Source organism: Artemia franciscana, chromosome 3 (assembly GCF_032884065.1).
Source record: "Artemia franciscana chromosome 3, ASM3288406v1, whole genome shotgun sequence".
Classification (NCBI taxonomy): Eukaryota; Metazoa; Arthropoda; class Branchiopoda; order Anostraca; family Artemiidae; genus Artemia; species Artemia franciscana.
The window spans coordinates 22,857,152-22,882,643 of NC_088865.1; the positions used below are offsets into that span (position 1 = coordinate 22,857,152).

At 35.4% G+C, this 25,492-nt stretch overlaps 1 protein-coding gene across 9 annotated transcripts in view; it reads left to right on the forward strand.

Moving 5' to 3' along the window:
• LOC136025037 (uncharacterized) overlaps positions 1-23,202 on the forward strand; it is a 97,826-nt gene extending 74,624 nt beyond the window's left edge. For all 9 annotated transcript variants that reach the window (XM_065700693.1, XM_065700697.1, XM_065700695.1 and 6 more), the window contains 7 exons: positions 2,300-2,460; positions 3,375-3,521; positions 4,456-4,643; positions 8,911-9,015; positions 10,259-10,424; positions 15,056-15,170; positions 18,048-23,202. In XM_065700693.1, coding sequence (XP_065556765.1) covers positions 2,300-2,460; positions 3,375-3,521; positions 4,456-4,643; positions 8,911-9,015; positions 10,259-10,424; positions 15,056-15,170; positions 18,048-18,184 — 1,019 coding nt within the window. In that variant the 3' untranslated portion in view covers positions 18,185-23,202. The remainder of the gene's footprint in view (positions 1-2,299; positions 2,461-3,374; positions 3,522-4,455; positions 4,644-8,910; positions 9,016-10,258; positions 10,425-15,055; positions 15,171-18,047) is intronic.
• Positions 23,203-25,492: the final 2,290 nt, after the last annotated feature.

Consider the following 25,492-nt stretch of genomic DNA (forward strand, 5'->3'; position numbering starts at 1 on the left):
TTCTGTGCTCGCTCTTTGTTTTCAGGGCACTTTTTTGCTGAGTAATGGGGAAGTGCAAGCTTAAAAATGAGTGGTTGAAGGAGAAAGATGGTATGGATCATTCATATGGTGATTGATGCCTGATCCACAGAAAAAAGAATCCCCTGAAATTATTTCCTGTGCAAAGTCTGCCCGATTGGCATATGAGAAATATCTTGAAAGCTTAGCTGCCAAGAAAGCTGAAGAGACGAAAGAAGAAGAGAGAAAGCAGCGCGAACAATTGAAAGAAAGCCTAGAAAAGGAGAAAGAATCTATAGTTGCAATTAGACAATGATTTGGATAGAAAGAAACAAGAGCTTTCAGTACAGGAATCGGCTTCAGACAATTTTTTGGAAGAAGCGACGAAAAGACTAGAGAACACTGGATTTGGTTGGGTTACAGGTGGCAAATGCTATGTTAGAAGCTCGGAAAGCTCAACGTGAAAAAGACAAAGACTTAAAGGCAACTGTTCGGAAGGTCGAATCCACTGTTAGAAAAAGGAAGCAGGAGCTCATCTCAAATGTATTCAAAAAGTTGCCGAAAAATGCAACTTAACTTTTTTTCGTGTGTATTTTTATGTCCCTTTTTGTGTGCAATTTTCTCTGTATTCGCATTGTATCCAAAGTAGCTATGTTAAAGTAAATGCACGAAGTAAGTGAACAGTGCTTGGATACCCAGTTATTTTCAGTTATTTACATAAAAAAAATGGTCCCTAGTCTGGTCCCTATTTGGTCCCTTTTTTCAAACCAAAAAGACCCTTAAGTCCCTACTTGCAACCCGTTTTGGCTATACAACCCTGGTATTATAAGTTGCATGTTTTTCTTTTTCTGAAAGGGTCTCTAACATAATGAAAAAAGCGCAAAAAAGAAAGATAATGAAAGATAAAGCACAAAAGGGAGGACGGGGTTGCTTTGGACCTAACTGTTCTTAAGATTGATATTGCAAGATTGATTTTCATTTTTAACGGTTTCTTGGGCTTAACTGTTGAGGGACAAGTCAATAACAGAGTAGGTGCTTCTGAAATACTTGTATCGACTTTTTTGCCTTAAGGATTGAATTTGTAATTTTAACTTGATGTCCCAACATACCTCACAAATGGGGTGAACCTGGGTATTCGAAGTACGAGTTCGAACACCATTGTTATCTCCTGAAGCATTCAATTTCTCACATTTTTCATATCAGATCATTTTAAAGAGGAGGACAAGAACTCACCTCCTCTCCCTCTAAGAGCTCTAGCTTTGTGTCCATATGCAGGGTAAAGGCTAAAAGATAAGATGGTGTGGAGTAGGAAACAAACAGAGGCTTGTTTTCATATCGCTTACATATATTTTGCATTAAAGTCAAAATATTAGATGATGACTAAAGCTAAAAGAGAAATAAAAGTGCTTTTTATTCTTTGATTTGTTTTTCATTTGACAAATGGCTTTTATCATTAACCAAATTATGCCGATTGAGGAAACCTAGAAAATATGCCAGTTGTTAGCTCTCTTGGTCCATGCAGTAGTCATCGAAGTTCAATTACAATGCACGTGGCCATTTTTTAAGTTTTCACAGAAATTAAAAATTCAATCCTATCTATACTCAGCTTTGCCAAAGTCTATAATCAAACTGCACACTTATGATGAGGCCAAACTCTTAAACTTACGGAAATGTTGAAGCTTCTATTTTTTACGTGATTGTCGTCAAAGAACATGAATGAATTGGCAATTTCATGGTCGATTCGTGTATATTATTTTGGTAATAAATTTCAGACGGATTAATAAGTGACAAATAAGTTGTTCAGCTCAAACCTAATCCAACCCTACCCTGCTGTATAACATTATTGATTTGTTTTATTTTTAAGAAACGGGAAAATAATAGCCATGCTAAAAGTGAAACGATGTGCTTTTTGGTAAGGTAGCCCGTGCTAGTAGCCGTCCTAGCCAAGTGGTTAGCCCGCTAGACTTGGAATCCTGTGTCTGTAAGGACAGAGGTTCGTGTCCTGGTATCGCGGGTTATTTGGTTTGGAATGGGGGTCAGTAGAATGAGTCTGTAAGTTTAATCATATTCCACCCAGCTCTAAATGGGTACCTGGAGAAATTTGAGGAAGGCAAACTGGAAGGGTGTGCGAAAGTACAGTATGGCTGGCCCCAAACCTCCTATTGTACTTCCAGGTTGAAGGGCTATAAAATAGAGATCAGCACCGCCTGTTTGGACTTTAGAGTCTAGTGCTACATCTTTTATCTTTTACCACTGGTGTGGCTTATTTTCTTTTTAGCAACCTAAAATATTATTGTTTCAGAAGTAGAAATTGAGATCGAGAACGGCAATACGAATACATTAAATGAAGATCAAGATGGGGAAAATTTGCTGGCAGAAATTTGGACAGCGCTTAGTGGCGAAAGTGACATAGATGAAGATCAAGGCATTGGACATTCCGAAGAGAATTTCGATTGCTCATACGTAGGTTCTTATTTTATATAATCTTTGGCTAATAATTGCATTGTATTTTGCATAATAAGAGATGAGTATCATATACAATAAGGGTCTTTACTAGGCCAAATGGACACATGTCTTAAGTTTAAAAAAAAAAATATTTCAAAACTGCAATTAATAAGAGGAGACTCACCCATACGAAACCTAACCCATACCCATACGAAATGTCAACCTACTAGTGAGCACTTGTTGTAAATGGTGGATATTCTTACGAATTTCGCCATTCGCCGTCGGTATGTGACAGCAAAGAAATATTTTTCCATTACTTCTAATGTTTTTTTTTGTTTTTTTTTACAGGCGTTCACTACCTGCTTAAAACGTAATTTTAATGCTACTCGTAACTGCTTAATAAAAGGACTAGTTCAGTTATCTAAAATACTCATTGCTCAAATTTTTCGGCTTATTGAAGTTGTTCTTAGTTTTAATTTTTTAGTCTTCTTATATATATATATATATATATATATATATATATATATATATATATATATATATATATATATATATATATATATATATATATATATATATATATATATATATATATATATATACATATTATATATATATTATACATATTATATATAAATATATACTTATTATATATAAATATAATATATATATATATATATATATATATATATATATATATATATATATATATATATATATATATATATATATATATATATAAGATTTAAGCATACATTTAACTGTCAAGTGTTTTTTTATAGGACGTCTTTAATGAAGGAGCAATTAATATATATAGAAGGTGCATATATATATATATATATATATATATATATATATATATATATATATATATATATATATATATATATATTAAGATTTAAGCATACATTTAACTGTCGTGTTTTTTATAGGACGTCTTTAATGAAGGAGCAAATAATGTATGGGAATCAGCAGCTTTGCCTGAAGGCTATGAAACTTGGAGCTATGGGGAAAATGTGGGTGAAGATTTTTATGAACAGGCATGGCTTCAAGATTATGGAGAAGGCTATGGACAGGAGGTTTGTTATTTCAAGTAAATTTACAACCTTAATTTAATTTAAACAAATATAGTAGAAATAATAAACATGCACAAAACAGTGAAGATGTTGAGGGCTAAGTATGAAAGTACATCATATGATGAAAACCCAGAATTATACGCAGTGACGCCAATTCACCCAAATACAGGGGAAGGGGGACAAGTTTTTTTTTTTTTATTTGTTTAATGAAGATACGAAAAAAAGTTAGAATGCAAAATGTAGGGATGGGAGCGGTTTTTTGTTCCAAAACGCCGATAATATATCAGTTTTCATAGGAAAATAGTGAGCATGGCCGTTTTATTGACGAACGGCTACTCAGTGAACTTCTTTTTCTACTTACTAACCTGCTCCTGTTAGCAACTGTCTGCACAATGTTGCTTGAGACCACCTCATGCAAGTGTATGTGTTTTGGTAACATTTACATCAAGGTTGGTCATAACTCTTCGATGGGCAAAGCGCTCCAGCATTCTGGATCTGTAAGAAAGGGCCTTTTTTTTCTTTTCTTTTTGTCAGCTAAAACTCTTAACTTGAAAAGAAAATAAGAAATTAAAATAAATCCATTGCAATATTTTATTCTGAGAAAACAACTGTTTTACTGACTGAGGGACCCTCTTTCAGTATGTTTGAACTTGACTTTTAAGCAACAAAAAGCCAATGTTAAGTCAATGGATGTTTCTGTCATCTAATTTCTGGCTCTCCAATGAACTTATGTGACTAGCACTTTTTTTTATTTCTCTATACTATTTCTCAATTATTTCACTTCGTCTCAACTATCGACTATAATCAATTTTCTTTGTTTCACCTGAAAATCCGCGTCAGTTCTATTAAACGGGCATAATTATTGCAGGGGCTTCACGTAAGCCGAACCGGATTAATTAACTTTATTAACTAACTATTTAGAATGTTAACTTTTTAGGCTATTGAAAACGAGGATTGGCCGCCTGTGCATATTCCAGTTGAATATTTAGATGATGAATTATTTGATGAAATCTTTGGGAACATTGTTAATAACCCATGTACTGCAGAATCAGAAGGTGGCTCAAAGAAAAGTTCGAGTCAGTCAAAGAAGAAGAAAAAATCTGGAGAAAAATGGAAAAATAAGCGGTAAAAATTTAATCTTATTTTTTTAAATCGGCTTTTAAAGGAATCAATTAGTCCCACCTACGATGAGCTGGAGACTTCAGTTCGCGGTGGAAAGATGGGAACAGCGACTCTTACCTTAACTGGTATCTGCTAGGCCAAAACGAGTAGGGGTTGCTGTTGGATTAGGGTCCTTGCAGTCTACTGAATTCCCAAGAAACGTCCCTTTCAACCCGTTCCTCTCAAAATTGCAACTACTTCATCTTACAGAAGACGAATTTCAACTCTTATGCTGCTGCTGAACTTCTTTTATTGCTAAGAAACAATCATAAAAATCTTACAAATTGCTATGAAATCTCATAGAAATAATCACTTTTATTGCAGCTCTTTTGTAAGAAATAACTATTGGTTTGATTACTGAGCATGCTTTCTCACGTGTGTTGAAAAATTCAACGCATGCCGATTTGCGTTTTCCTGCAAAAATTGGAAAATAACTAACAGTTATTATTATCATGGCTGAGAATCATTTCTTTGCCTTTAAAGGAATACATTAAGAGTTCAATTTACTTTTAAGAATGATAAAATTTGCAATAAAAATTGCTAAGATGACAGACTCTAAAATCGTTCTTATAGTTTGGTAACCAAAAGTAGAATCTTTGTGATATACTTAATAAACAAGAAGAATTAACCAAATAAACTGAAGAATTCAGAACTAGAATATTAATGGTAATTAACCAGTGTTGGCTTAGTAGTACTTTCTCACAGATATGGAAACCCACCATCATAAGCAGTCTTCAAAACGCAGGAGCCGAGCAACGACCCTAAGTCCTACCGACCGATTTCTATATTACCCTGCCTGGGAAAATTATTAGAGAAACTGGTCTACAAAAGGCTAGAGTGGTTCAGGGAAAAGAACGAGCTGATTCAGGCTGAACAGACAGGCTTCAGGAAACATCACAGAACACTATATAACATAGCCAGATTGGAAAATTTTAATAAAAACAGGATTTGAAGAAGGAAAAACATCCGTGGCATTCTTGTATGATTTTGAAAGAGCTTACAATAATGTATGCCATAAAAAAATGACTTCAAAAATGCTAGAGTTTGGATTCTCACAAAAAATTAGCCTTTTTGTTGAGGGCGAACTATCTATGTAAGAGTAGGGAAGGAACTTTCATCCCCTCGATTAATAAAACGTGGCCTTCCGCAGGGAGCAATTTTAAGCACTCTTCTTTTCCTTAAATTTATATCTGACCTTAAAACCTCCACAACCGTTGATATTAGAGGCATGTTTGCTAATAACCTACTAACATGCCACAAAAGCCCCAGCATAGAAGAAGCCTCAAAATCAGCACAGATAACTCTTGAAGAAATTCACCAGTATTCCAAGGAACATGGAGTCTCATTGTCCACCGAAAAAAACAAGGTCATAGTTTTCCATAGGAAAAGAAATACCCTCACCAATCGAGAGATCAGGATAAGTGGAAGAACTCTAGAAGTTGCAACTTCAGCAAAGATCCTGGAAGTCCATATTGACAAGAAGTTGACATGGCAAACACATTTGGAAGCCGCCAAAACCTCTTTTTTGAAAAGACTAGTTCTAATGAAGCGAATGGCTGGGACCTCTTGGTGATCCTCCTCAAAAACTCTGATGGATTTTTATAAATTATATCTACGAGGGATAATTGAATATGGAATCCAGGCTTATGGTACAACTTCAAAAAAGCACCTTAGAATACTTGAAACACTCAAGAATTCAGCGATTAGGATAGCCTTCGGTCTTCCCAGCCACATTCCAGTTGACACCCTGAGTGGAATTGCTGGGGTCCCAAAATAGAAGAAAGAATGAAGATTCTATCAACAAAGTACTTCACGAAGATCCAAGCTTTTGGCCCTAAACACATTGTCACTTCCACACTTCTCGAAGACCTAAGAAGCATATCCCAAAAACTACCCTCTGGAATTGAACTGTTCAAAGAAACTATTTCGAATTGGAGAAGAGAGACTGTATCTAATCCTCTACTTATACCAGATTCCCCCCTCCGCCCCCCTTGGAGAATGGTTGCCCCTTAAGTTATTCTCGAGCTGATTCCTAACAGTAAGGATAACCTTCCACAACAGTTAATAATTCAGCTATTTTTAATGTGTAAACAAATGAATTACCTAGATTACCTTGAAGTATATACAGATGGATCGCTAAGAGAAGGGAAGACGGATGCAGGCGTATTCCTAGCAGATTTCAATTTGAAGCTGCTCCTGAGACTTTTTGATGGCTTCTCTGTCCTATCAGCAGAACTGAAAGCCATTGAAATGGCTCTAAATACTCTCTTGCAGTCCCTCCCACCATCAAAAAAAGTGGTTATTCAAATGGTGGTATTCAGTGGTTATCACCACAAAAAAAGTGACTCAAAATCTGCCCTCCAGCTGGTCTCAAAAATAAATTGGGAAGCTCCTGACTGTGATTTATCAGCAATTAGGAATTCCCTTCTACAACTTTCCAGACAAGGAATAGAAGTTATATCCAACACGTACCCAGCCACTGTGGAATCAAAGGAAATGAGGTAGCAGATGAGACTGCACAGCAGGCAGCAGATAGCAAATATCTGGAGTCTAACCAAAAAACCGTAAGTAATATAATGAGGAGCAGAATCAATCGTATTTGGACCAAATTATCTCCTCAGCTTTCTTCCCCATTTCAATCTAGATTGGCCAGCACTATATATTTTCGAATCAGAGCTGGGTCAGTTTAATTTAATAAAGAAAAATATAGAGTTAAGCAGTCGCAAAGCCCATTGTGTAGGTTTTGCTACCAGTGGGAAGAATCTCCAACATATTTTATTTGATTGTCAGGACCTTTTTCCAAAAAAAAGAAAGCTTTAGATAAGATAAGAGACCATGGATTGCAGCCTACTATAGCAGCACTATATTTTAAAAATCCAATATCAAAGAGTTCTAAAACTCTGATTCTCTCGGAGATTTCGGAGTTTCTGAAGGATATCAACGTTACCTTGTGATTCCATTACATTTTCACCATGAAATAGACAAAGGAAAATGAGCTGGTTTATCCATGAAGGTCTACTGTACAGGTAGGAGCGAGATTGAGTAGGAAGAGCCGAATTTGTACCAGCCGGCCTCTAGGCCTTAAACTGCTGGGGAGAGGCAGCTCAAGTACTCGCACTTCCCATGACAAAGAAGGATTGCTAGTGTCATTTTGAAGTCAAAGGGGTGAAAGGACTGTATGCAGTCGATATACTCTCATACAAATTCTGGAATCGGAACCACGTGATGAAAAAGTCTTTGGAGGCCCGTTTGCCTACAGGAAGAAAACGTAACGGACAAGTGAAGTCCTTCGACCAAAGCATAAGGAAAGAAAAAGAAGAAGAATCTCTTATGTTGATTGTTTTCTATATTTTATGAGCTATATACATATTATTTCTTTGATATAATTTGTTCCTACAAAGGGGAATCTGCCTTTAATGTAAAAAAATAACCTTTCACTGAAAGGGGGGGGGGGGTTATAAAAAACAAAAGTAAATTTGTAGGGCTTCTATTTACGGTAGGTACCTTTAGACCGTTGGGAGGGCCTGTGTGCAAGTAGGAATTTTAATAAGTAATAAAATAAAATGAGGTTTGTTTTATCCAGAAGTGAGCAATTAAAATGTATTGGTTACGGAAAAAGGTCGGCTTTTCTGTTTTGTTAGGCATAAGTTAGGCGAAGACAAACGAATGGAAAGGACAGTTTTAAAACATACCGAAGAAAAAAGTATAGGTTATGTATTTACCTCATATAAGTTAGCGAACACTTGAATTACGGTGAACTCACATAGTATCTGGAAGGAATCACAAGTTTCGTATAAAATGTTTAAGCACCAGACTTAAAAAATCAATTAATAAAAAGGATTAATGAAAGAGAAGGAAAAAGTAAGGTATCATTTGGCCTTGTGCCTTAAACTTATAATATATTTTCGGTATTTACATTTAAAGCTTTTTTTTCTATACGTCTACTATAACTCGGGTTCAAATTTTTTGTGAATCCTCTCCAGTAAAGATACCAAATGAGGTAATACAAGAGCCGTCCAGTTTAGGGTCGTTGAGAAAAATTTTACTATTCGAAATGCTATTTGTTTCACCTCGAATTGGTTGGTATTGACACTTCCAGCGATAAACATCAGTTTTCTTGTATGGTATACAATAAGTTTTATGACGTCTTTCCCTGACAAAGTTTAGAAATTTGCCAGTCCACCATTCTCTTTTCCTTATAATTGTTCAAACTAAGAATTTCTATTTTCAGTCGTCGTCATGGAAGCTATCATCGACCGTGCATGTACTTTGTCGAAGGAGAGTGCCGTCGTGCCGACTGCCAGTTTTCCCACGATCTTGGAGCAATACCTTGCAGGTAACTAAAAAAGTTGGAATCCTTGTATTAAAAAAATCCAAATATTCTGTGTTACTATGACTTCACACGGAGGGAAATACGAGACTCCTTTTCAAGATTGATCTTTAGGATTGCCCTTCTCTAGATTTTATTTTTTATTTTTTAATTTAATGCATAAACATATTGTTTTTACCTTTACTCCATGGATCGTAGTAAATATCGCTTGGAATTGTGTAGATGTTATCGTGACTGTCCAAAATCTGGTTAATGTTGACATTCACCAGTGAATGTCCCAAATTCCTCTTTTTCCACTTGGATTTAATAAGCTTTGCGAGTCACTTTTTCAGTCTTATGTAAGCTATTATGGTAGACATTTGGTTAGGTTAGATTATGTTAGTTTAGGTTCGGTTAGATTATGTTAAAATTGGTTATATATATTATACATATATACATATATATGTATATATCCTCCTGTTTTTTCTATAATGAGTCAAAATATGCATCTTATTTATTTTATGGATCACCTTCTAGAGAATATCCTGGTTTTCTTAACCTAATTCCTAAGCCAAGACCTGTATGCACCCATGTATATTAATTGTTGGGATTCTCCACCTTGGAAGGGCAATAGTTATTCGCTAGTTGCTTATAAAATAGAAGTACCAACCGTATAAAGTTAGAGCCAACAATTAAGAATAATCAGCAGGACTTAGTCTGTGCGCATGCGGAATTGTTTTCCTTCTTTTTAAGGTTTTGATATTTTAATATTCATTGAGTTAAGATGGCCTAAAATTATACAATTAATTGTATTTAGGACCTTGGTTGTAAGCGCTTTTTTCTGTTCTTGAGTAGAACTAATTTGTAATTTGATACTTGAGTAATGCAACCCTGTTAATCTTTTCGCTTATCGAAAGGCTACTCCCTTCCTTCACTAGATTGAAATTATCGGGTTAAACCATGGAATAGCTGCTGCGTAATTGATTGCGTGACAGCTGAATGCTTTTTGCATATCCATTCGACCATTCATGATGGCTCTTTTTAACCCTTTCTCTTGATAATCTTAAAAAATTGCTGTTGTAATGTTTTCAGTATTTTGTACATGAATTTATGGTGCTACAAATAAACCTGCGAGTTTGAAATTATTGCATAAATTAATCGTTGATGTGAGCATAATCTGTTGCTACTGCACAATACTAGAATTTCCTGTCACAAAGAAATGGCATTGTTTGTCATTGTCATGTCATTTTTTTTTTTTGCTTTTTTTCAGATTTTGGTTAGAAGGGGGATGTTTCAAAGCTGAGTCTTGTCCATTTCGTCACGGTGCCTGTTCAGAGCCCGGTAATACGGAGGCTGTTGGAATGGAGAAAGGATTTGAATTGGAGTCCGAGTCAGATTTTCCCACCCTGGGTGGAAAAGAAGCTAAAGAGCATAAAGTAAGTTAATGTCTCATCCGTTAAAAAAAGAAAGAAAGTCTTACTGTTGCTTAAAACAATTTGGGAGTTGACGTGAGAGTTGTTATTTCTTTACTGGAACGTTAGCTAAGCATGATGAGACGCGGTCCCGCTCTCAGTTATTCAACTTTTTGTTCTTAACATATTTAGGTTCATTCTAAAATCTATCAATTTTGTTATGCTTATTTTCATTCTTGTTTTTTTTTTCTTCCCTTTCGAACTTTAAAAAGGTATAATAAAAATTTGTTTGACGAATGTTTATTTGAAATTTTATGAATAATTTTTGGTTTTTCATAGTTTGGAGTATTTCTTTATTTTGCTTAAAATAAATAACAAGCCAAGCATAAATCTTTTTCTTCAAATTCTTAATAGTCATCCTCACGGTATCCAAATTCATCAAAACTGGCCAGGTTGAGATCAAACTCATTATCCTTAAAAGGGGACCTCTGGTAAAACTACTGGCCATTTATCTTCCGTATATTACATAGGGTTGGTTGAGAATGCTTCGCTTCTTAAAAAAAGAGAACAAAAGAAGAACATATCTGACCAGTTCACCAGAACAAAAAGAGGAATAAATTATTTGAAGGGGAGCAAATGACAAGGACATTGTGGAAGAGCACAGTAGCTGGTTTTCAACTTAGTTACCATCTGGACTGTAGTTAGCTCTTATAAAAAGAAGATTAATTGATTGAACACTATTCCCTTGCTAAAAGCTGTACTCCTAGTGATTTATCACTGTTTCCAGAGGTTTTTTTACATTGCCTAAACAAAAAAATTACTAAATTTGCACATAAATCACTAGATTACTGAAGAAAATCACTAAAATCTAGTGATTTTTTTTCACCGGGTGGGAGCCCTGTGTTAGATTCTAGCTGAGTATTTATTCTAGCTTTGATCAATCACTTGAGTTTCTTGAGCCAAAAAATGGCCACCTTTAAATTCATAACTTTGGTTCGTTTGGTTGAAATTCATAATACTGAAATTCAAGTTCTAGACGCCATACTGAGATTTTAAGTGCGTACGCAAGCCTGTTATTTTTTTATTTTTTTTTCGTTATTGGAATTTAAATTTGATTAATTTATTCGTATTTCATGAAAGAGTTACATCAAGGAAATGTCACCATTTGTGACTACCACGCTCATAACTTAATTAATTTTTATGGCAATTTAAGGAAGATTTTTCAGAGCCTATCTTTATTGAATCAAGAATGTTAACTTTTGCCTTTTTGCTATTACTTTTTATGGCAATCGCAAATTTAGTGACATATAGCAATCGCAAATTTTGTCCGTCTGTCGGTCCCGGTTTTGCTACTTTAGGCACTTCCAGGTAAGCTAGGACGATGAAATTTGGCAGGCGTATCAGGGACCGGACCAGATTAAATTATAAATAGTCTTTTTCCCGATTTGACCATCTGGGGGGGAGGGTCCTTTAGTTCAGAAAATCCCTTTAATTCTGAAAAATTGGAAAAAATGAGGTATTTTTAACTTACGAACGGGAGATCGAATCTCAATGAAATTTGATATTTAGAAGGATATCGTGTCTCGGAGCTCTTATTTCAAATTCTGATCGGATCTGGTTACATTGGGGGGGGGAGTTGGAAGGGGAAACCTAAAATCTTGGTAAACACTTAGAGTGGAGGGATCGGTATGAAACTTGGCGGGAAAAATAAACACAAGTCATAGATACATGATTGACACAATCGGAACGGATACGCTCTGTTTGGGGTAGTTGGGGGGGGGGGGTTAATTCTGAAAAATTAGAAAAAATGAGGTATTTTTAACTTACGAACGGGTGATCGGATCTCAATGAAATTTGATATTTAGACGGATATCGTGTCTCAGAGCTCTTACTTTAAATCCCGAACAGATCTGGTGACACTGGGAGGGGGGAGTCGGGAGGGGGAAACCTAAAACTTGGAAAACATTTAGAGTGGAGGGATCGGGATGAAACTTGGTGTGAAAAATAAGCACAAGTCCTAGATACATGATTGACATAACCGTAACGGATCCTCTCTCTTTGGGGTAGTTGGGGGTGGGGGGAGTTTATAATTCTGAAGAATTAGAGAAATGAAGTATTTTTAACTTACGAACGGGTTAACGGATCTCAATGAAATTTGATATTTAGAAGGATATCGTGTCTCAAAGCTCTTATTTTAAATTCCAACTGGATCTGGTGACATGGGAGGAGGAGTTGGGAGGGGGAAACCTAAAACTTGGAAAACACTTAGAGTGGAGGGATCGGGATGAAACTTGGTGGTAAAAATAAGCACAAGTCCTAGATACATGAGTGACATAACCGGAACGGATCCGCTCTCTTTGAGGTAGTTGGGGAGGGGGGTTAATTCTGAAAAATTAGAAAAAATGAGGTATTTTCAACTTACGAACGGGTGATCGGATCTCAATGAAATTTGATATTTAGAAGGATATCGTGTCTCAAAGCTCTTATTTCAAGTTCTGACCGGATCTGGTGACATTGCGGGAGTTTGGAGTGGGGGAACCAAAAATCATGGAAAACGCTTAGGTTGGAGGGATCGGGATGAAACTTGGTTGGGAAAATAAGCAAAAGTCTTAGATACATGATTTACATAATTGGAACGGATCCGCTCTATTGGGGGGGGGGGGGGAATGACGTATTTTTAACTTACGAAGGAGTGACCGGATCTTCATGAAACTTCATATTTAGAAGTGACTCAGATCTCTTATTTAAATCTCAACCGGATCCAGCGTAATTGGGGGGTGGCAGTTGAGGGGAACCGGAAATCTTAGAAAATACTTAAAGCGGTGATATCAGGATGAAACTGGATGGGAAGAATAAAAACCTGTCTAAGACACGTGACTGACATAATCGGACCGGATCTGCTGTCTTTGGTGGAGTTGGGGAGGGGGGGGGTAATTTTGAAAATTGAGGTATTTGTAACTTACGAAAGGGTGACCAGATCTTAATGAAATTTGATATTTAGAAGGGTATTACGCTTTAAAGCTCCAATTTTAAATTCCGATCAGATCCTATTACTTTGGGGGGAGTTGGAGGGGGAAACCGGAATTCATGGAAAACGTGAAAATTGGGGTATTTTTATTTTACGAATAGATGATCGGATCTTAATGAAATTTGATATTTAGAAGGAATTCATGTCTCAGAGCTCTTATTTCAAATCCCGACCAGATCTTTTGACATTGGGGGGAGTTGGAGGGGGAAATCTTGGAAAACACTTGGAGTGGAGGAATCAGGATGAAGTTGGTGGATAGAATAAGCAAATGTCCTTGATGTGATTGACGGAACCGTACTGGATTCGCTCTCTTTGGTTGACTTGGGGGGAGGTGTTCAGTTATTTGGCGAGTTTGGTGCTTCTGGACGTGCTAGGACGATGAAAATGGGTAGGCGTGTCAGGGAGCTGCACAAATTGACTTGATAAAGTCGTTTTCCCAGATTCGACCATCTGGGGGGCTAAAGGGAGAGGAAAAATTAGAAAAAATTAGGTATTTATAACATACGAGTTGTTGATCGGATCTTAATGAATTTTGATATTTAGAAGTACATCGTGACTCAGAGCTCTTATTTTAAATCCTGACCGGCATCAAGCCTCTTATTTTCCTTTTAAATCAACCTATTGATTCATAGAATTTTGCTAGAGCTCATACCATATGATCTCTTGGCTCTTAGCTCTTCTTGCCTCGTCACAAGTGCCAGATGAGCTCTTAGCTCTTGTTTTTGCAATTTTGCTGTGTTTATGACAGTTCAAGACATATTTTTAAGCTAGCTAGTAATGATTAAATATTTTTCTATTTTTTGCTTTTGCTATTGTTGTTTTGCTGTCTTTATATTTTGCTATTTTTATGACAGTTTTGACATTTGTTTTTAAAAGCTTAGTGGAAATGACTAAAAAATATTACATTCTTTGCTTTTATCTATTGCTTTTGAAAAAATCTTACAATCTTGTCATGCGAATAAGGATGACATTTTGAAGGGTTTCTGTGGGCCAGACCTCTGGACGATTTGGCCTTAATTTACCCCACAGAAAATTCTAGCTTAAAGACTGTTAATATGATCAGATAAAAATGTTTTGCGTCACTATCGCATGTAGTAGCGTTATAATAGCGTGGTAGTAGCGGTGTATAAGATCTGGAGCCTGCTGGAGGCCACAAATGGGACAAGCAATGGCTAAAGATCGCCCAAAGATGGGTACAAGACCGGTTGTCATAAGACGCTATAATTCAGAAGCTTCGTTCGGATGCCGGGTGAGGTGGAAACGCCTGGTCCCGCTGCAAATACAATTAAGTAAGTAGTAGTGGCATTTCGAAGAGTTCCTTTTATTTAAACGCAAATATTAGATTTTCAAAGTTAAACTTCAATATTGTTTTTTTTTTTATCGAGTTCCACCATGCGTATATGAAGGAATATGAATTTTAGATTGGTACAATGTCTAAAAAACTACGACTATCTTTTTTGCTCAAAAACACATCGCGTCTAAATCAGATAAATGACATAAAAATTTGAATGTGATTAATGTGTATAGATGAAACTCAGGAAAATATGTATCAAAAACTATTTTTATGTCTATTTTATTTGATAAATTATAATTTATCATGAAACCAAATAAAATATGCTTATCCTAGGTTTCTGAGCCACGTCCAATTCCGAAACAGAAAATAGCTGGTTCTGGAGAATTGCAAACTGAGAACAAGAAGCAAAAACAGAGAAGTCGACGGTTTACAACAGCAGCCATCATTGGTAAAAAAAAAAATTCTGCTCTTTTAAATAAAGTTGAATTTTTATTGTTTTCATTTCCAATAATTTATATGATGTATAAATCCCAGTGTAAAGATCACTTGGAGCTTTATTTCTGTTGTAGCAGACATGGTTATGGATCCGTTTTTTTTTTGGGGGGGGGAGATTATCGCCTAGAACCAGGTGCCATAGAGTCTTCATTGAACAAAAGTTTAAACTGTAATAAACTTTTTAAGCTATAAAAAGTATCATTACTCAGCAAAGTACCAATATCTGCCACAAATCGATGAAATGGGCCAGAATCAGCCAAAAAGATTGAAATAGCTAAATGGCTTACAACTACCAAAAAAAAAAACTATTTATACAACCTCCCTGATTCAGAAACTATTCTACTGTGCGGCGGTGTATTTTTCCCCAAATATATATATGCAAACCTCACAAAAGGATTAGCTTTTATAGACTTTTTATATAGTAATAGTAACGTGTATACGGTGCTGTATAGCCGCGTACCATCTATTCCGGGAAGTTCAATGGATCAATTTGTATTGGGGGAACGGTAAATGCATTAAAAGTGAATTTTAATACATTATTTTCAAATTTTCATTGATATCTTCTTCCGATGTTGAGGAAAGCGTAATACTCTAGCTCAAACAGCAATGGCAGGGGGGCGATAGCATCATGTATAGGATGATTTATGTTTGTTTTAAGTTTTGACGTTGCTCTTTGCTTTCATTTGAAATAATGTTTTTTTAATAAGGAGAAATGGGGAGACGACATCCCCCCCCCTCTCTCTCTCTTTCTTTTACCCACAATTTTTTTCCTCTCTTATTCCCCCGAATCTCCCGTATTTCAAATATCCATGACATTGTGCAAAATGTAATGTATACTGATAGAGCTTAGAATAAGGGGCTTGTATGATGTATTATTTGTTAGATGTTGTGCCAACTTGAGTAAGATTGTTTGGACAATCCTCTAGGAAATCTGGAACCTTTTTCAGATTGGTATAATTAGCAAATAATTAATGAGTAAATGTAATAACTGGCAGGCTTTGTAAATACCTATGCCATGTCCAGTGTTGCAACTGCTCCCTCCCCCCGCCCTCGCAAAAAAATATCACTAAACAAATTTCAAAAGATCCCATGAATAGTGAAAATATCAGTGAAAACACGGGAGCTACAAAGCCATGTCTGGCTTAGCTATTTTTACTACAGTTTTGAAACTTATTTTTTCGTAGGATGAAATTCGGTTGTAGCATGTTTTGTTTTTAATTTCAAAACAATAAAGTCCCAGAAAATAAAATATCTATAAAAGGAAAGAATTGACAACTATTAGAATATCAAAAAATATACTATTAGGTTGAGAGAACAAATCATCCAAACTTGGAGTGGCAAGCCCGGTTATCACTAAAGTTTATCAGTTCAAAGTTTGAATTCTAGAATAGTTAGTTAACTTTGGCTGTTTTGAACTGTAACTGAAGTCTGCGTTTTAGAGAGGTATTAAAATTTAATTTTGTATCAATTAATGAGTAAAAATGAGGAGTGGCAGTAAATTGTCATTTTGGAACTACAAGTATGCATAGAGCCAGAACTTTGGAGGGATTCGATTTCTCCTTCCTTACGCTCGGAGTCCTCTCATAAAGTAATTCTTTATTTTAACTTTCTAAAGACAACACGTTGTATGTGTCATTTCGGCTGTGGTAATCAAAAGGGTTGAAATATGCCATTTTGGTAGAAAATGAGTTATGCGTGTGACGTGGGTAAACTCAGCACAAGGAACCAAATGGTGCATTCAGGATTATCCTGTCTTGTATTACCAAGATAAAAAGGAACATATGCCACTAAGTGGTGCATGTCTTTTTTTTCAGGTCTTGTTGCAATTCAGAACTATAACACGGGGACCTGGCATTTGTCTCCTTTTTTGTCCAGGAGGAAGGAGACGCACGCCGTAAAATGGAGTAATTTTGAAGTCGTTCGGAATACTTGAATTTAGTTCATACCACTAAAAGAGTATAAACAGTTGGTTTAGAATATGTTCCCTTTATCTTCATCAGCCTCATCCCTTAGTGCAACCACAGCCAACAAACTTTTTTGTTTTTTTTTTGGCTCTCCTGAAAAGTTACAAAATGACGAATGTCGCCCTTTTAATTATCACAGCCGATTTTGGTGACTTTGTGGGGGAAGGCGTTTATCTTTTCTAAATAAAATTTAAACTGTAGAATATCAGTAAATCGATGTCTTATTTATTTTGTTTGTTTTGTACACTCTTACTTAGGTATGCTCCTAGATTCCTTCTCCTAGATTTCAGGTCGATTGGCTTCTTTTGAAGGTTGCCGTCAGTTTTAAATATAAATTGGAATTTGCCGTTAAGTAGTCTGTTGACACTAAGGCAGGAAGTTCGCAGAAGCGGATAAATATTTGTAAATCTAAACTTCTTCCCTTTCTTTCCAAGAAACAAAGACTTTCTGGTCATTCGTTTCCTCTGCAAAATTTTTGTAATTTTTCAACACCAAAAATCCTAATATATGATTTTAGGCCAGTATCCTGGATTTTGACTAGTACAGCCGTAAAAACATTGACCGTTGACGGGACAGTTTATTTGTGTCTTAATGAAAGGATTATAAAATGATGAACTTGAGTTTTCCACGATTTGTATGGGATTAAATCAAAACCAGCGAGTTAAAATCTGTCGAGTCTCTGGCTGGCCAAAAATGATGAAAAAAACAGATATAAAAAAGCGAACCTTTAGTTCGTTTTTAAAAACACATTTGTTTCTCTTTTCGTAATCTCCTATCATTTGAATAATCTTCATGTTTATATGTTTGTTGATGTATAGTTATAAGTAATTATTCATTTTTTTAATGAAGTAATTGACTTACAATAGGTTCTGCTGCTTCGACAAGTGAAACTACAACTCCGCATGCAAGCCAGCGCCGCCGTAAAAATAAGAAGAAAACAGTTGACGACTCGCAGACGCTTGTTACCAGACGACGAAAGCTATCTGAACATAAGGGCCAGTAGCCTCAACAATGCACCTCAACATGCACCCTAAATGAGTAATACTATTCCTTCTGAAGAGGCTAATGACATTATCCTTCGTGTATTAATAGTGTTTTCATAGTTTAGGTTTACCTTATATTATATAGGTGAGAATTTTTTCCCCTTATTTTGGCGCCAGTTAAAAGCGACAAGGTTTTCAATTTTTAGTGTAAGTTGTTTTTTCGGCTCTAGTAATTGAAAGGGTGTTTTGTCACATGACATAAATTGTTGGGATAGACCATAGAGATGGATAAAAGAATAGAGGCCAGAGTCTGCGAAATTTGGGGTCAGTGTTCGCTGTTAACTCAGGGTCATGCTACATATTTAGAATTGAATTTTCGTTACGGAAGAATGGAATAGATGACACCAACTAGTCCGAATCTGGCTTCTATTTTCTTTCCTACCTCAGTGTGATACATACAACTAAAAAATGTTCATAGGTGGTTTTGATATTTTTAACAACAGGTTGTGTATATAAGAAAGGTTTTTCATGGCATCCAAGATACGGCAAAAAAACATTATTGTCAAAAGCTACAATTTTCAGCTATATTCGCAAATGAGAAAAATTATTATGCATTTGAAAAAAAAGGAACACAGACTGCTAATGATTTTGAAAACGTAATAATGTATGAAAAATGGATTGGACTAATCGATGAACAGTACTGATCCTAATATGTCGAAAAAATGTCACCTAATACCCTTTCAATTACCGTAGCTGATTTATTGTTTTGGTGTTCTCCATAGCATGGTTAAACTTCAGACTCTTGGTTTTGGCTGCGTTTCTGTTTGTCTTTTTGACGATATATTGTTCGATGGTGCTAGATATAAAACTAAAGAAAAGCTGTTGCAAATTCATTCGTAGAATCAAATGACTTATTGTATGAATATACAAAGCTGAGAGGGAAAAACAAGATAAGAGCAAAAATGGAAATAAGAATTTTGAAAAATTAATGGCAGTTTGCTTTTTAAGCAAAAAGTAAGCGGTAACTCTGCCTTCTTGCCTATGCCTAAAAGCTGGCTATTTTTAAAATATTTGGATCCATTATAAAGTCGTTTGAAAGAGGAAAGGTTTTGCGGTGACGGTAGAAACGTAGCCTTCGAAAAACAAAACAAAACACTTTCAATAGTAGTCGATTTGATATGCATTTCTATTAAATACATTCTTCCAAATTTCTGACCAGAGAGCACCATGATTTTTCTTTTTATTTGCGAGATATACGTTCTCAAATTTCCCTGTCGAGTTTCTAGTTCTTGTCTATGTGCAGACGCTCCCAACCTTTTAATATGTATACAAGTACCTGTTTACTAGGGGGGGGGGGATGTGCAATCTTAGTGTAAAACGTAAAAAAAAAAATCTTAGAAAGCTTGGCTCCATATTTTTTAGCTATTATGCGTCCCATGCGGGCTAGGTAAGTTGAAATCACTAGCTAATGCCCCCCCCCCTAGTAGCGGGAGAATTTATTAGCTATGGAATTACTTCACAAGATAAGGAACGGTTATGATCACGGTAGGGCCCTGCTTGCACCAGTTCTTTTCCTGTACCCAATTGGTTGGTGATTAAAGCGGAGAATTTGAGAAGACCTTTAGGTAATGTGGAAAGATAGTCAAATATTCCTCGTATAACAATAGAAAATATCTTTTGGCTTAAATCGTTTTTCTTTGCAAGAAAAAAGTTTGTTTTGTAGGTCTCCCATTCGGCCTGAAGCTCAATCAACGTCAACAATTTATCAAACATTTTGGACCGCCACCAAAATTTCCCGTGAATTCCGCTTTTATCTTTACGGGCAATACAAATACCCTTGTTTACCGGCCAACAGGGTTCATAAAAGTCATCTATTGAATGGCGTATGACCTGTGCGTTTGGAAGCCAGTAATTAGAGTAAAACCCTGGTAGTCTTTGTAATTATCAATTTACCATAGAGATCGGTTTTGACTCTTCTTAAAATAGTGTTAATATCTGAGGATTACTTTAGCTGAGAGTTTGTGATGAAAATTAATCGGGTGTGGATGTTACCCACTTCGTTTGGCGGTGCAATGTTAGTTAATATGTATTTCAAATGCATGCGTAAGACAATATCTAAAAACTCTGGGTAATGTGTTTCAAAGCTGCCTGTCGCAAAACCTTCTTCCGCTTGTGGAGTGTTTACCCTTGAGGTGAGAAATCTAAGCAGCTGACACTGCTTTGTGCCACTGTTTTAGCCTTAGGTGGCGTTGTGCTACGATGAGTTGTTAGTTGTAGTACTCAGTTAATTCCATTTATTATAAAGGACTACGAAAATTTGCTCCTTAATAGTTTTTTTACCTTGTCACGTAACGGTATTTTTCTTAATCCCGTACCGGAACAGGTTGCCGTATAATAGGCTGGGAGCGTCTGTTTTTGAAGTTTGTATTTTCCTGGGTCGCTAATGTTACAAAAGCTTTTGTCTGAAGAAAATAGTCTAGATTAATCGTGTATAAAATGAATTTAGTTTATGAAAAGAATCCCTAGGAAATGTTATGTATTTTTAAACATTTATTCTTATAGCCGAAATTACTTGGTTTATTGTAAAGGTTTTGGAACGAGATTTTGTAATTGATATTGCTATTATTTAGCGAGGTAGCCAGAGGGAAACAAAGAGGTCCACTCCTCAAAACCTGAAAATCTGCGATTTCAGATGAGGTTCCCCTTTTGTTTGTAATCAATGCCCCTCTCCCCGCCTTCCGTCCCCTCCAAAAAGTATGAGCCTGGCTACTTCACTACTATTGTAGGGGTAAGATACTTTTTTTTTTCAATTTTTCTGTATACCGAAAAATAACAGAATCTATTCCTTCTGTGATTGGCTGAATGTTTGACTCTTAGGAGTGCTTGCAAATTCACTTTTAGAACATTTGAAAATATGGGTGATTGCTAAATAAATAGGAAATAAAAAAAAGTGTTTGTCATATGCGTGAATTTTGTAAACTTATACCTTGTATCCCATTTCTATGTTGACTTCATGGAAAGTGAAAATTTTAGGCAAAAGTTTTAAGTTAAAGAAATTTAACGTTGAACTCCTATATAAATATGGATAACTATTTCCTTATTGTTTTTTTTTTGTGTGTCGATTTTAAATTATATTCGAATCTGAAACGACAAATTTCTGCAAATAAAGCATTCTCGCAACTTAATAATTATTTTAAAAAAAAAGGTTGAATTTTTGATGTTGGATTGGTAAATGAATTCTTTTTTCCATAATTTTGAAGCTTCTCCACCCCTCAGCTTATGTGAGTGAGATGGAAAAACAGTTTTTGAATTTTTTTATGAATGGGGCTGGGGAGGAATAGATGACATATGGCCAAGTTTGAATAAGGCTGGGATAAAGACGGTTGAAACAGTTTGGAATAATTAAAGTTTCTTTTTTCGTGTGTTTGTCAAAAATGTGATTACTACGAAGAGAAAGGAAAACTGGTTTCATCCAGTACTTGGCTCTATGTTTGATCGTAAAAGAAACGACTTTGATGCGTCAATTATAAAATAAAACAAAGGCCATTTAAATCCTTAAATTTATACCTTTTGATTTATTGAAATGAGCCGTGCTTGTTTTATTTGAGCTCCATCAAGAATTTGCTTTATTTATTATGAACGTGAAAGACAAATTATAGTTCCAATTACAAAGTGGGTTCATTGAGAAGAGATCTCTTGAACTGGCCTTTAGTTCTTTTGTAAGCGCTGAACCATACTTAATTTTGTGAATTTTCTTTCTTTATATGTCCTTAGAAACATGATTTTTGGGCTTCATTCAGTGGCGAGGGTCTGGTCCTCCTCGTCCCTTCACCTGTCAGTGTACCACTGTAGGTTTTAAATTCAATCCAGGGGTCAGTTAGAAAGAGAAGAGAAAGAAATACCTTTATGCGTTCAAACGAATAGTCTTTAGTCACTCGGCCTCTTCATGCATTGTGCTTTTGGGCATCTAAATTTGCTTCTGTTAAAAGTGGGATGTGCAGTTGCTGCTGTGGAAGCGATCGTTTAATATTGTTAATTATTTTGTGATGAATAAGCTTATTTCGACCGACCAGAATATCGTTTAAACTTACCTGGTTTTCTTGAATGTGATCTGATACAAGTATTTTATGGCCCCAAAATTCCGAAACTAGTCTTTTAGTTTATTTTTAGGTTCTGGGTATCTTGTTTTATTTTTATGTGTCTGCTATAAATACCAATAATAATAATGTAGCACCCTTCCAAAGCGTGTAACTTCTACTGGAGGAACCTTCTTGAAAAAAAACTACTTAGTAACTTATGTACCTTTTCTATTTAAAAAAGACATGTAATCTAACTGTAATTATTGCTCGTAGATAAGATATGCAAGATTGGGAACTTTGGTGCTTATATTGCTATAAGAGATAAATAATAGATTGAAAGAAATTTTATTCTTTAATTCATACTGTTTTGACTTTTAAATGTCCATAAAAAAAAATCTAAACTTGTAACAAAATCATTAGGAACAAAACATGGCTTGGGAAAACCCGTTACATGATAAGATTGTTATTTTAGAAGATAAAGGGAAATCTAGTTCCCCAAACTTGCTATTTTACCTATGATTATTATATCTTAATTTTATTCGCGGTATGTAGGATTCTTTATTAGTGTGAAAACCATTAAGACCGCAATATCTGAGTAGTACATGCGTCGTGGTTAAATGTTGTGTGGTGAAATTTCAAGTGTTATTTCTATCAATTTTGAAGATGCCAATGGAGGCGTTTAACATCAATAATTATCTTCAAATTGTTTTTGTTAGGCTTATTTAACCTAGTTTGGGTGCCTATTTCTTTTTGACTATTGTCCTCCTAGGGCGGGTTCAAATATTGGAGACCCTAGGCCACGCCTCTAGCTGGGCTTTTATACGGATCCTATTGTGTCTGTTCTTTGAAGTCATCTGCATAGATGCTTCTTAGTTTCTTGTGTTATTACCATTTTTGCTGCTGTAATAACTCGTAGTGGTTGTTTTGTCCTTTGTGAAAAATAAACCGCTACAACCTGACTATTTTTATTTTGAAGTTTAGCAATTTCTCTGCATTACGATGATGGTGCGGAACTCCTAATAACGCACGAAGTTTTCATCCTAGGTAGGTATTAATATACCGTGCTAAAGTAAAAAAAACATGTCAATAAAGATTAGGAAAGCCATCCACCGTTCGAAAATGATCTTAAGTTACTAACATAATCCGTATTTGGAATACATACGGTAGACGGCTTCAACAAAATGCTCATTGTCGAATTTTTCTACTTTTAAAGGCCATCCTTTACGCTTAGCACGACCAAAATATTGCCAGATGACTGAAGCTCTTACCAAATGCCACCGAAAACTGTGCCAACGCTTGAACTGTTAATAAAATCTTATTTCGCTTAAAAATTCATTTATAAAATTTTTAAATAAACGATGCTCGTTTTCTTCAAGTCCCTCAAAAACCAAAAAGTCCATTTTCCATATTTTTGGGATATTTTAGCGCAAAGGTCTTAGCTATATATGTCCGTGACGACATCCCGAGAAACAAGGATTAAGATAAAAAAAGCCCTGAAATACTAAATAATTTGTTTGAATAAATATTGAACATATTCTTGACGCTCAAATATTTAGAAACCCTCAACATTATTTTATGCCAAATTTTGCTTTATCTCAATAATAGTGACTTGTGACCAAAAACTATAATGCACGATCTGGTTTATGGGCAAGATGTGACACACTTTTGGTACTGGCTAGCTCTAATTCCTTCCAAAGACGTTCCAGAACATCAAGATTTGTCTTTGTCCAAGTGGTTCCGCAACAATTGTAAACACTGCAACACTGTCCTAATTTTTTCGAATTATTAATAAAATGCAAATGTGGCAGGCACATATTACGCTCAAAAATAAATAATGAGTGTTATGTTTTGAGGCAAAGTGACGTAGCCTCTAAGCAAGCTTCGTAAATTTGAGCAAAGTAGCACAGCCTTAGTTTGAAAACATGGTGCATTTTAAAAAGTAACATCATTGATTTTGTGTCAGGAAATAGAGAATCAAGTTTTTTTTTAGCAAAAAAAGCTTATTTTGAAACCCTCTTAAGGGAACATATGGTCACTTTAAAAAAAAAAAATCGCTATTAAGTTACATCATTTTTGAAAGTTTCGAAACCAGAGTGTTGTTACCAGCAGTAATTTCGGTGTCGAAGACAAGCAAATATTGGCTGCAAGACTACATTGTTCAGGCAACAAATCCAGTTTTTCTTCTATAAATAAATACAAGCTGAAAAGAAAATTGAGGACTAAATAAATGAAAAAGATTTTTTTTTTTTTTTAATAAGAAAGATTTTAAACGCTCAAACTTGATGCACAGCAAACTAGAAGGTGGTAGGCGCATTCCCCTCCCCCACGGAAACTTTCCCCACATGCAAAATGAGTAGCCAAAAACAAAGTATGACAAGTAAAAATAACTAAGACAAGAAAGAAATTCAGAGAATTCTACCTATATTTCAAAATTTAGGCATAATGTATAGTATAGAATATCCAATAGTATTTATTTTTACATTCTTATTTATTTTAATTCCTTTTTCTTGAGTAGGCGGTATAGAAGGGTAAGATACAGGTTAAGGAAAATAATTTGAAAATAAAGTAAGTGGCAAATTTGGAAGTTTCACGATGTAAGTGCGCAGAGATAAGAGATTGGGATTAAGAAGCGCGAGTAATTAGTTCCCGTTGATTTGGTCTGCTACCGACCAGAGTTTTCACTCGCAAAAATATTTGGGAGTAGGAAAAAAGGATTTCACCAACTGGCTGGTCATTTTTAATGACTGATTTGTGTGATATTACTACTAAAATTACTCATAATAATAAAACAATTAACAAGCACCCTTCATCTTTCTTGTGGGAGAAAATGCAAAATTCTACATTTTTGTAAATAGGAGCTTGAAACTTCCACATTTGGGTTCACCAATATGCTGAGTCTAATGGTGTGATGTTCATTACGATGGCCAGCCTTTTAGGAGTATTTTCTCAATTTTTCAAAATCAGGTACATTTTCTCAGGCTTGCGGTGTTTGATGAGTAACATTAAATTTATTGAACTTTATATATTTACAATCAACATAAAAAATATTTTGATGAATTCATTGTTATTAAAATTCCCTTTTTTTTAGAGTTTTTCTAAGAAATTTTTCGGAGGGGAGCACAATGGACCCCAACAAAGATATGTGCAGCAGCACTTGTATATCGCTATTATTTTTTTTAAATTGATAACAGTTTAGAGAAAAAAAGGAAATACTTTTGAAAAGCAAGTTCTTTGTCTTTAAAATAGTTT